The sequence below is a fragment of the Schistocerca gregaria genome, chromosome 6 (genome assembly GCF_023897955.1).
Source record: "Schistocerca gregaria isolate iqSchGreg1 chromosome 6, iqSchGreg1.2, whole genome shotgun sequence".
In the NCBI taxonomy this organism is placed as follows: Eukaryota; Metazoa; Arthropoda; class Insecta; order Orthoptera; family Acrididae; genus Schistocerca; species Schistocerca gregaria.
Window position 1 is genome coordinate 480,758,920 of NC_064925.1, and position 12,735 is coordinate 480,771,654.

The 12,735-nt window shown below is 44.4% G+C and overlaps 1 protein-coding gene across 1 annotated transcript in view; it reads right to left on the minus strand.

Annotated features, from left to right (window-relative positions):
* Positions 1 to 12,735, minus strand: part of LOC126278916 (uncharacterized) — a 248,837-nt gene that overhangs the window by 75,008 nt on the left and 161,094 nt on the right. Inside the window, exon 2 of the mRNA XM_049979191.1 lies at positions 8,899 to 9,003. Coding sequence (XP_049835148.1) covers positions 8,899 to 8,993 — 95 coding nt within the window. The 5' untranslated portion in view covers positions 8,994 to 9,003. The remainder of the gene's footprint in view (positions 1 to 8,898; positions 9,004 to 12,735) is intronic.

Sequence of the window (12,735 nt, forward strand, 5' to 3'; positions counted from 1 at the left end):
ATTTGCCTGAACATCTGTGTACAGCATGCCTTGTCCACATGGGGAAGTAAGTCCATGCCATAGGAACATAACTTGTAGAAAGTACTCCCAACAGCCAGCAGTTTAGCCAGCAATTTACTGACGATTAGGTGAGCATAGCAGCAGTTGAATATTATGTGCTACGCAAATTCATAGAAGGCTTTGATAATTAGAGACTGGCAATATGTGCAAACATCATACACAGACAAAATCGAGATGACGTGCAGTGGATCAAGTAATAACGTATACAAATACCTGTAAGTGTCAGTAACAAGGAAAGGAGTCAGTGAAACAGAAGCTGCGAACAGAGTTGGTCAATGTAAGGCAGCTATAAGACTCCTCATAACTTGCTAAACAGAGAATGAAACAAAAGTTAAAAATGTAAGTTTATATGGGACAGAAATATTAGTCATCCCATACAAAAAGAAAAAGAAAATATATGCAGTGGACACAGAATACAGCACCGGCCTTGATATAACAAGAAGGGATCGGATAATAAATCATGAAGTAACGAGAGACAATAGGAATTGAAACTGATATAGAGACAATTTTACCAAAACGGCTCAGGTAGTTTCGTCATGTCAAGAAGTACTTTAAGGCAGATGTCGCAAAAGAGCTATTTTCCTAAAGGGGTCCTGTTAGAACAAGAATGTCCATGCAGACAAACGTAGGTATCACGAAAGCTCCTACATAAGTGATCGTTAATTACTTCCGCGACACTTTACAATTTCCGTGAGGTCTACTTGGCTCTTATTTAAATAGCAATGTGACGTCCGTATGACACTGAGATAGATGGTGAGTAGCAACCCGAACATTTCGCGGCAATGCATCAGCCATGCCGAGCGGGTAAACACGTGTGCACAGCTAGACGCAGCTCGAATGTTCCCTTAGGATTGCTAGGAACAATGCACGCTGTGCTGTTCTGGGAAGCATTGGAACAGATTTCTATAGCGCATCCTGTGATGTCAGTATTCACAGGTAGAGATGCAATGGTAAACACGCACGTGGGACCCAGAGGGTGACTTGGCTCTTATTTACATAGACATGTGACGTCAGTATAGCACTCTAAGAACTGTATACCCAAAAATAAATGCGACTTTCACCTGCTGGCTGGATCAGCAGCAACCTGAGTGCAATAGCTTGCGCCCCTGTATTTGTCTGCCTGGCGGTGGCTCATGGTGGCAGCGTGTGTGCGCTCTGGAACAGTTCGCCGAGGGTGATCCACTATGTGAACATCTCAGTGGACCGCAGGTACAAAGGACATGTGTCATCGCGCCAGCGGCGCTACCTAGGTGAACACATATTTCGACAGGAATTTCTCAGGTGACAGGTATGAAAGGGATACCGCCACCTCATACTTGCGCTACCTGAACTGACACCTGTGCGTCGCTCAGCAGCTGACGGCTGCGTTGTAACTTTGCAGGGGCTGCCGGTGCACCTCGACTCCTCAGGCCATGTGCGGTGGCATTCTGTGTGGTCCAGTGGACAGGGCAGTGATGGGCGGTGCATGCTTTGTGATCGCAAGATTTTTAAAAGTATAATTCCGAGTAATGGGTGTTTTATTACAGTATTCCTTGCAGTCGGAAGAAAAAAAAAGAAATGCAATCGATGTAATTACTTCTCACAAGACCTGCATCTTTCCAAACAGCAGAGGATGATGAGCAATAGAAGTCCAAGCCCTGCAAACTGATTATTTTCATAAAAAAAAACCTTTGAATTTCCCTTCGTGAGAGCCTTCCTCGCTATCACAGATCTGCCAGCTTCTTGGTAAAGGAGGTGAGGGGGACAGAGGAAATGAGTGAAGGGGGCGGGGATGGGATGGTGGAGGTGGTGATCGATTTCCTGAAAAATTATTTACATAAATAAATCAACTATATTTCATACTTTGACTTGAATCCCCCAAAATTGTTTAAATAAACAATATTCCACACATTGTGTAAATTGTTTAAATAATATTCCATACACATCAACCTATTTTCGGCAAGTCCTTTAACTAAACAAATAAACTATATTCTGTACACTGCCATAAATAACTACACAACATTCTATACATTGACTAAATTGTTAAAACAATATTTGAGACACTGCAATCGGATTCCCTCCAAATGACCTATCAACTGAGTCTTTTTCCCGCCAACTTCTGGGATGGAAGGTTGGAGGGGAGGGGGTTTACCAGGGGGAATGGATTAATTAATTGATCAACTTAATTAAGTAGTCAATCGAACTGATAAGAGTGAGAGGGGCTATTCCAATAACTCAGACCTGAAAGTCTACCTGTACCAGCCAGGGGGGGGGGGGGGGAGGTTTCCTGAGGGCTGGTGGAGGGGGAGGGGTGGGGGAGCAATAGGTCAAGTGCCTGTCAATCAAAAGGAAGGATCCTTTCAGCAGAACAATAAGTTAAGCCCCTGTCAATCAAAGGAGAGCAATAGGTTTGCCCCTGAGTACATAGCTGCCCCTGATGTAGGCAAGCTGCACTAACAAATGTGCTGATGCCCTTGTTGATCCACAACTCTCCCTCCCTTCCCATTAACCTAGTGTTCTGTTAAACGATTTATCACCCCCTCGGGTTGATTCATGACACCATCAGGATAATCTGCCCTTCTGAGAAACTCTCACCCCTCTCCCTCCCTCTCACCTTTCCCCACATCTCTGGGAAATCCCAAACCCCTCACTTTCTCTCGCCACTAGAAGCACAGCTTTGGTATCAAATATATGGACTAATTAAATAAATCCCTAATTGATTACCTCCTGCCCTCTGATCCCATCCCCCACTCAACAGCCAGAAAAAATTCTGGCAGGAAAGAAGCTCGATCTGTGCTTAAAAGGAAGGATATAATAACACGAAATTGAAGTCAATGTCAATTACATAGCAGAGGATATGCTGTTTATTTAAGCAATTCAATTTCCAGCAGATCGATCTCTTTATTTGCCAGTAAAAGCTCACATACAGCAAATACATGTCCGTATTACATAATTACACTGCTGCATATTGAAGGTGTCGCCTTGTTGTAAGATTTTCGTGTGTGTGATCACCTTGACCTGCAGGGGTCGACTGAGCTAGTGCAGGGTCCCATGCCACCACCTGAGGTCGTATCACGCCCCACCACTCGCCCCCTCCCTCCCCATAAAAAATTGGTAGGAAATTGCTGCCACTTGATGCTTTGCTTGGGGCTATGACATCAAAGGAGGCCAACCTCTGGTACCTGGTCGGTGGTATTTAGTATTGTGATCTGTAATTAGGACACTGGTAGGTTTTTGACGTCCATCATGGAACCCTATGATACACATATGGCAGACCCCAAACTGCTGCTATTTTACCACTCTTCATTCCATTCGTTGGTGCTTACAGTTATTACATAGTGGGAAGCAAGAGTGGGTGGGGGTGCAGGTGTGAGCTCTACCCAAGTGGAGGAGACATGTCTCCTGCAAACTGATTAAATAAAGAATATATATCAATATATAATTGACATTGATTTGAATTTCGTGATATGTGATCCTTGATCTCCAGCATAGACTGAGTCTTTTGCCTGCCAATTCTTTGTGGGGAAGGAGGGAGTGAGCGGTGGGACATGGGATCACCTCTGGTGCTGGCATTGTGCACTAGCCTAGTCGACCCCTGCTTGTCAAGGTGAGCACACACACGAAAAATTTCCAACAAGGCAACACCTTCAATTACGTAATTAGGACATGTAGTTGCTGGATGTGATCTCTTACTGCCAAATAAAGAGATTGAACCATTGTAGACTGTTGTTGAAATAAACAGCATTTTCTCTGCTACTTAACTGACACTGACTTCAATTTCATATTATTATATCCTTCCTCTCCAGCACATATTGAGACTTTTTCCTGCCAGTTTTTTTCTGGGTGGGGAGTGGGGGATGGGATGAGAGAGCAGGCAGTAATTAATTAGGGATTTAATTATTAGTCCAATAAATTGAAATATTGGTGTGAGGGAGTGGGAGGATTGAGGATTTCCCAGAGATGTGGCTGAAGATGAGAGGGAGGGGGCGGGGGTACAGATTATCCTGAGGAAGTCATAGACCAACCCCATGGGCTGATAAATCATTTAACAGAACAACAGGTTAGAGGGAAAGGAGGAGATACTAAATCAATTCAGTGTGGCTCTCAGTGCATGCTTACCTCTTAATGTATGCAACACACACTAACAAAACGTCCCAAAACATACTTTTCCACACTACTGTCAGTCCATTTACACACACTGATGAGCCACAACTAGGTGACTACCTGCGCCACGTATGGCTCGCATCTCGTGGTCGTGCGGTAGCGTTCTCGCTTCCCACGCCCGGGTTCCCGGGTTCGATTCCCGGCGGGGTCAGGGATTTTCTCTGCCTCGTGATGGGTGGATGTTGTGTGATGTCCTTAGATTAGTTAGGTTCAAGTAGTTCTAAGTTATAGGGGACTGATGACCATAGATGTTAAGTCCCATAGTGCTCAGAGCCATTTTGAACCTGCGCCACATAACAGCGCACTGGTAACACTGCACAGCAGCGTTCCTGCGTGGGGGGGGGGGGGGGGAGGGGTGTTCTACAGTTAATCCTTGACGTTTTTCTGGTCACGAATGGCAACATATATCTATGCACACATGCCTCTTGGCTTTCTTACTGACGGTTATATCCAGTCATAGGTATTGTAAGTCTGACATTTACTTGGCAGTCCATTAGTCTTTAATGCAAGATATGGACATTGACATATATCGTAAGACAAGCAGATATTTTTATGCGAACATAACTAACAGCAATGGAGAAATGCTAAGAAAGCGTGTAACTTCTATCTGTAGTTAGGAACATGTTTTTAAAAATGTGAAAACCATACATAGAGCTAGTTATATCTTAAAACACAAATTGGATGGTTAAAATAAAATCCAGTCACAGACGAGAGACTGCTATCCGGCTATTCAGCGCAAGTTGCGGGCTGGTTGTTTGTGGACGACAGTACCACAGATGTATCCCATCGGGTTGAGCTCAGGCGAATGTGGTGGCCAACACGTCAACGTGAGTTTACTATCATGCTCCTTAAATCATAGTCGCTCGATTCTGGCTTTGCAATGCGGAGAATTATCCTGCTGGAAGATGTCATCACTGTCGAGTGCGACACAAAGCATGAAGAAAAGCAGGTAGTTCTCGTTGTTTACAGCTGTTATGGGGCCTTCGATTACAACCACAGGTACCACGTAAGACCAAGCGATTGTCTGTCATAGGTTAATACTGCCCTCACCAACCTGCGTCGGTGAGGTGCACGTTTCCAGAAGCCGACAGCGTGGATGACGACGTCTCTGAACACATCCGTTCACCTGGTGTAACAACAACATGATTCATCCGGGCAGGCGACAAGTTTTCGTTGGCACGCGGTCTAATGTCGATCATCCCGTTCCCGCTGTATTCGTAACTGACAGTGTCGTTGGGTCAGCATGAGAACGCGAAGGGGTCATTTGCCGCCAAGTTCTGCGTACGGTAATGGGTGACGAGCAGTATGCTCCGAAACACCTGTGGCTGCGCTGACATTGTGCTGGGTCGTCAGAACTGACACAAATCGCCGCCTGTCTTGCTTTACAGGGCCGACAACCCTCTTATCGGCAGGTTCTGTGGTGAGGCGTGGACGCCTGCCCTCTGTTTCGCGGTCCTTCGACCACTTTGCAGGCAGGGCCACGTGAACCGTGGAACATTTTCACCGTTTGCGAGCTGCTGGCCCCAGTTACGCTCTGCCCCTTTTCAGAGCCGCTAATAAGAGTGAATTTCCCTATGTACGGGACGTGTCACCTACAGAACGAGTTCCCTTTCGCCTCTGCTCTGCTGTCAGATGCCCTTAACGCAAGTAAGCAGGCAGCAATCACTAGCACGGAAGGTGTCGTCGTGATGTTACGGCTCATAAGTGTAGATGTTTTACTATAAACTAACAAAATACAGTAGGGGTATCCTGATGGAAAAGGTACGGAAATCAGAAACTGAGTTAGGCCTACGACAAACGTTTCATAGCGCATTTATAGAATTTTCATTGCGAATCTGTAATGAAATAACAGAGGAATAACTCTTATCACGTGCTGTGTTTTACAGTTGAATCACTGTTGTTGTTGTTGTTGTTGTCCTCAGTCCTGAGACTGCTTTGTTGCAGCTCTCCATGCTACTCTATTCTGTGCAAGCTTCTTCATCTCCCAGTACTTATTGCAACCTACATCCTTCTGAATCTGCTTAGTGTATTCATCTCTTGGTCTCCCTCTACGATTTTTACCCTCCACACTGCCCTGCAATGCTAAATTTGTGATCCCTTGATGCCTCAGAACATGTCCTACCAACCGATCCCTTCTTCTTGTCAAGTTATGCCACAAACTCCTCTTCTCCCCAATTCTATTCAATACCTCCTCATTAGTTATGTGATCTACCCATCTAATCTTCAGCATTCTTCTGTAGCACCACATTTCGAAAGCTTCTGTTCTCTTCTTGTCCAAACTATTTATCGTCCACGTTTCACTTCCATGCATGGCTACACTCCATACAAATACTTTCAGAAACGGCTTCCTGACACTTAAATCTATGATCGATGTTAACAAATTTCTCTTCTTCAGAAACGCTTCCCGTTGCCAGTCTACATTTTATATCCTCTCTACTTTGACCATCATCAGTTATTTTGCTCCCCAAATAGCAAAACTCCTTTACTATTTTAAGTGTCTCATTTCCTAATCTAATTCCCTCAGCGTCACCCTACTTAATTCGACTACATTCCATTATCCTCGTTTTGCTTTTGTTTATGTTCATCTTATATCCTCCTTTCAAGACACTGTCCATTCCGTTCAACTGCACTTCCAAGCCCTGGCTGTCTCTGACAGAATTACATTGTCATCGGAGAACCTAGATGTTTTTATTTCTTCTCCATGGATTTTAATACCTACTCCGAATTTTTCTTTTGTTTCCTTTACTGCTTGCTCAATGGACAGATTGAATAACAACGGAGATAGGCTGCAACCCTGTCTCACTCCCTTCCCAACCACTGTTTCCCTTTCATGTTCCTCGACCTTTAGAACTGCCATCTGGTTTCTGTACAAATTGTAAATAGCCTTTCGCTCCTTGTATTTTACCCCTTCCACCTTCAGAATTTGAAAGAGAGTGTTCCAGTCAACATTGTCAGAAGCTTTGTCTAAGTCTACAAATGCTAGAAACGTAGGCTTGCCTTTTCTTAATCTAGCTTCTAAAATAATGTGTAGGGTCAGTATTGCCTCACGTATTCCAACGTTTGTACGGAATCCAAACTGATCTTTCCCGATGTCGGCTTCTACCAGTTTTTCCATTCGTCTGTAAAGAATTCGCGTTAGTATTTAGCAGCCGTGACTTATTAAACTGATAGTTCGGTAATTTTCACATCTATCAACACCTACTTTCTTTGGGATTGGAATTATTATATTCTTATTGAAGTCTGATGGTATTTCGTGTTTTGTCAGGAGTGGCTCACCCAAGGCCATCAGTAGTTCTAATGGAATGTTATGTACTCCTGGGGCCTTGTTTCGTCTCAGGTCTTTCAGCGCTCTGTCAAACTCTTTACGCAGTATCGTATCTCCCATTTCATCTTCATCTACATCCTCTTCCATTTCCATAATATTGTCCTAAAGTACATCGCCGTTGTACAAGCCCTCTATATACTCCTTCCATCTTTCTGCTTTCCCTTCTTTGCTTAGAGATGGGTTTCCATCTAAGCTCTTGATATTCCTGTAAGTGGTTCTCTTTTCTCCAAAGGTCTCTTTAATTTTCCTGTAGGCAGTATCTATCTTACCCCTAGTGATATGCGCCTCTACATCCTTACATTTGTCCTCTTGCCATCCCTGCTTAGCCATTTTGCACATGCTGTCGATCTCATTTTTGAGACGTTCGTATTCCCTTTTGCATGCTTCATTTAATGTATTTTTATATTTTCTCCTTTCATCAATTAAATTCATTATTTCTTCTGTTACCCAAGGATTTCTACTAGCCCTCGTATTTTTACCTACTTGGTCATCTGCTGCCTTCACTGCTTCATCCCTCAGAGCTACCCATTCTTCTTCTACTGTATTTCTTTCCCCCATTCCTGTCAATTGTTCCCTTATGCTCTCCCTGAAACTCTGTACGTCTGGTTTAGTCAGTTTATCCAGGTCCCATCTCCTTAAATTCCCACCTTTTAGCAATTTCTTCAGTTTTAATTTACAGTTCATAATTAAAAGATTGTGGTCAGAGTCCACATCTGCCCCTGGAAATGTCTTACAATTTAAAACCTGGTTCCTAAATCTCTGTCCTACCATTATATAATCTATCTGATACCTTCTAGTATCTCCAGGATTCTTCCATGTATGTTGAATCACTATTGACTTTAATTTTAATGGCCCGTATTTCTTAATACAATGAGGACAACGAGACAGTGTTCAGTGAGAGAAGCTAAGTATTGAGCTCATGCGTCCAATAAAAATATAAGAGCTGAAGGTAAATGATACTAGAAACTTAGCAAATATTTGTGATTTAAACGGAAGTAAACAGAAGGAATATGATCATATTACTGTCAGACAAAGAGTAACACTGACAAGTGGTAGAAGAACTATGGCCGGATAAAAAACGCAAGATAATAACGTGAAACTAATATTACTTCTATGAGGTTGGTACAGGTTGGAGATACTGTAGTTATATGACACTGACTCTCAGTCTACGACTCATTATAAACAACTCTACCAGATGTGTGACGCAGCAGCCAATTACATTTCCTTGTGCCAGTGTTTCCCATCGATAGACAAACTAACAGACCTCTTCGAAGTGATACAAACATAGAAAACACAGTATTTGATTAATTTAGGACAAAAAGGTAAAAGTGTAATCGGCTGTACTTAAGGCGAAGGACAGGAAAGCTAACCTGTGGTTGATGTTTTGGTCATTGTTGTTGTTGTTGCTGCTGCTGTTGTTGTTGTTCGCTAGTGAAGCATCTTGCCACCAGCCCGCAGTCTCCATTGCGTCACACCTGTAACAGAAGCACCGCGAAGATTAGGTAAGACATGACAGCTGTGAGATCACAAGAGCAGTGTCTACCAGCAAGTACCCTGACTGTATTGTATTTCGATAAGTTAACTCCTGATGGCGAAGGAAGAAGCTTGGTGGGCACCAGAACCCGACATAAATATAGTTCGCCCGCATTTCGTGGTCGTGCGGTAGCGTTCTCGCTTCCCACGCCCGGCTTCCCGGGTTCGATTCCCGGCGGGGTCAGGGATTTTCTCTGCCTCGTGATGGCTGGATGTTGTGCTGTCCTTAGGTTAGTTAGGTTTTCTAGGGGACTGAAGACCATAGATGTTAAGTCCCATAGTGCTCAGAGCCATTTGAAATACAGTTCAGTGAACGAAAAGCTTCTTCCTCGTTTCAAAACTGATTAAATATTTGTAAGCGGTTGCTGCAAAGGTCAAGCAGCGACGTGACATTTCATTCGAAATCACCGTTATTATTAAACAGTTTTTGATGTTGCTGAGCAAGTCGTACAATAATTTATAAATGAACAACGATGCTTTGTTGTTTATTTAACTACCACCTACGTTTTGTCTTTCATGCCATTTTCAACTGATTGAGTTTATGTCATTAACATACACTGCAGGATATCAAGCTCAAAATTGGCCATAAATTAAGAAAAATATTGGATCCCCACGAAATTCTATCGGTATCTATCGCTTACGCCTTTGTCCCGCATTTTGCGCGGGGTTGACGTGGGAAAATTGGATGTGGCATGTTAATTTGGAGTGGTGGCCGGATGCCCTTTCTGCAGCCACCCCGTACCCCACGTGACGGAATCAGGGTACCCCATCTGATTGCGTCTAGTGTAAATCATGGAAAATTGCGAAAGTGTGTCAAATGTCTGTGAGTCGTGTAACGGAGGCGGGACGTGGGGTCCAGCCCGGTATTCACCCACAGGGACGTGGAAAACCGCCTAAAAACCACATACAGGCTGGCCAGCTCACCAGCCTTCGTCGTTAATCCGGCGGGCGGATTCGATCCGGAGCCAGCGCGCCTACCCGAGTCCAGGAAGCACCGCATTAGCGCTCTCGGCTAACCTGGCGGGTCATTGGCTCCCCGCGAAATGCTAAGTGCAAAATCATCATCTTGTAAAAAGTTCAGTAAATAGGAGTGGGAGCACATCACATTTATTAAAAACAAGTTTACTTGGTACAAGATGGTGATTTTACATATGAAATTTCGTGGGGACCCAATAATTTTCTTAATCTATGGCCAATTCTGAGCATGATATCCGACAATATATGTTAATGACATAAAGTCAATCACTTGACAATGGCATAAAAGGCCGAAACCTGGGTCGTAATTGAATAGACAACAATACAGTCAAATGGCGGTGTGTCCATTTAAAAACCGCGATTACTGTAACATCAGTGAACACAAAGTTAGAGAAGGTAAAACACATCTCTTACTAACTGCTTTGTAAAAAGGAAACATTTGAAGCCTTTTTTTATGTAACAAGTGCTTATGGAAACGGCAACGACATGTTTTCAAATTTTCTCTCAAACTCGTGAACAATTTGTCCCGTTAATTTCGGGACGCCTTCCGTCATAACTTCTCCAAGAAACACTACAAAGACCTATACTATTACGTATGAAAAAGGATAAAGCTACAAGGGGACTCGAGAAAGTAAGTTACACATTGTAATGGCAGGCCAAATAACTTACTGCACAACACTTCGAAGTGACACAGATACGTGGCACTATTTCTCAACACAGTCACCGGGTGTCTGTAGACAGTCCCTCCAAGATAGAAACCCGCCCCTCGGTCATTGAGCCATTCGAGAATCCCTGTGTGAACGTTCTCATCATTGGAAAACGTCTCTGTCCCAAATGTACTCTAGCTTCTGCACTGACATCTGTGGTCGACGTTGACTGACTTTCTTCCCGATCAGCTTAAGCCACTTCTCCACGGCCCTGGACAAGTTGTCGACACAATTTAGACAAGTTGTCGACACACTTCCACCACGGCATCATGCGCCATTGCTTTTCGTCCAGACTCCACCTGTATTTCATATAAATCTGTCTGAAATTTAGACGTTTCGTTCACAAGAACCATACCGTCCCGCGTAACTCAATTCAGGGGTAGTCTGCGTCTCCAGTTAGGACCCCATTTCACTCACACACTGTGACCCACCGATTACCAGCATTGCGGCGTAACTCAGTGTGTGCGCGGGGAACCTCCCCCGCCAGAACGTGTAGATCCGTCTGACAACGCACTGCTCTTGTTGCGCAATGGCGTTAGCGTGCTACGACGTGTGTAACTTCTGAAATTCCTACGGTAATCAAAGGATATGTGACTCTTTATGAGTACGGGATGAATTAAAAAAAGTAACGGGAATCTTGTGATTTCGTGTGTTGCGTTACTGCGATTCACGCCTTTTTTTCTAGTTATTGTGCTGGTAAACGTGCCTGAAAAGTATCCGTAAGTGTTGGCCATTAAATATATTTAGTCTGTTGTCAGCTGTCAAGAAGCCCACGGGTCTTGGGTTGATATTATCACCGATTACACTGAGGAGCCAAAAAAACTGGTACACCTGCCTAATATCGTGAAGGGCCGTCTCGATCACGCAGAAGTGCTGCAACACGACGTAGAATGGACTCCACTAATGTCTGAAGTAGTTTTGGAGGGAACTGACACCAGGAATCCTTCAGGGCTGTCCATAAATACGTAGTGAGTACGAGCGGGTGGAGATCTCTTCTGAATACCACGTTCCAAGGCATCCCAGATGCGCTCAATAATGTTCATGTCTGGGGAATTGGTGGCCATCGGAAGTGTTTAAATTCAGAAGAGTCCTCCAGGAGCCACTCTGTAGCAATTCTGGATGTGTGGTGTGTCGCGCTGTGCTGCTCGAATTGCCCAAGTCCGTCGGAGTGCGTAATGAACGTGAACGGATGCAGGTGATCAGACAGGATGCTTACGTACGTCTCGCCTGTCAGAGCCATATCTAGACGTAAGAGGTGTCTCATGCCACTCCAACTGCACACGCCCCACACCGTTACAGTGCCTCCACCAGCTTGAACAGTCCCCTGCTGACATTCTGGGTCCATGGGTTCATGAAGTTGTCTCAATACACCTACACGTCCATCCGCTCGATACAATTTGAAACAAGACTCGTCCAACCAGGTGACATGTTTCAAGTCATCAACAGTCCAATGTCGGTTTTGGCGGGCGCAGGCGAGGCGTAAAGCTTTGTGTCGTGCTGTCATCAGGGGTACAAGAGTGGGCCTTCGGCTCCGAAAGCCCATTTCGATTGTTTGGTTGAGTGGTTCGCACGCTGACACTTGTTGATGGCCCAGCATTGAAATCTGCAGCAATTTGCGGAAGGGTTCTTCCGTGACGTTGAACGATTCTCTTCAGTCATCGCTGATCCCTTTCTTGCAGGATATTTTTCCAGCCGTAGTGATGTCGGAGATTGATGTTTTACCAGATTCCTAATATTTGCGGTACACTCGTCAAATGGTCGTACGGAGAAAGCCCCGCTTCATTGCTACCTCTGAGATGCTGTGTCCCATCGCTCGTGTGAGGACTATAACACCACTTAAGTCTTGATAAGCAGTCATTGTAGCAGCAGTAACCGATCTAACAACTGCCGCAGACACTTGTTGTCTAATACAGGCGTTGACGACCGCAGCGCCGTATTCTGTCTGTTTACATATGCCTGTATTTTAATACATATGCTTATACCAGTTTCTTC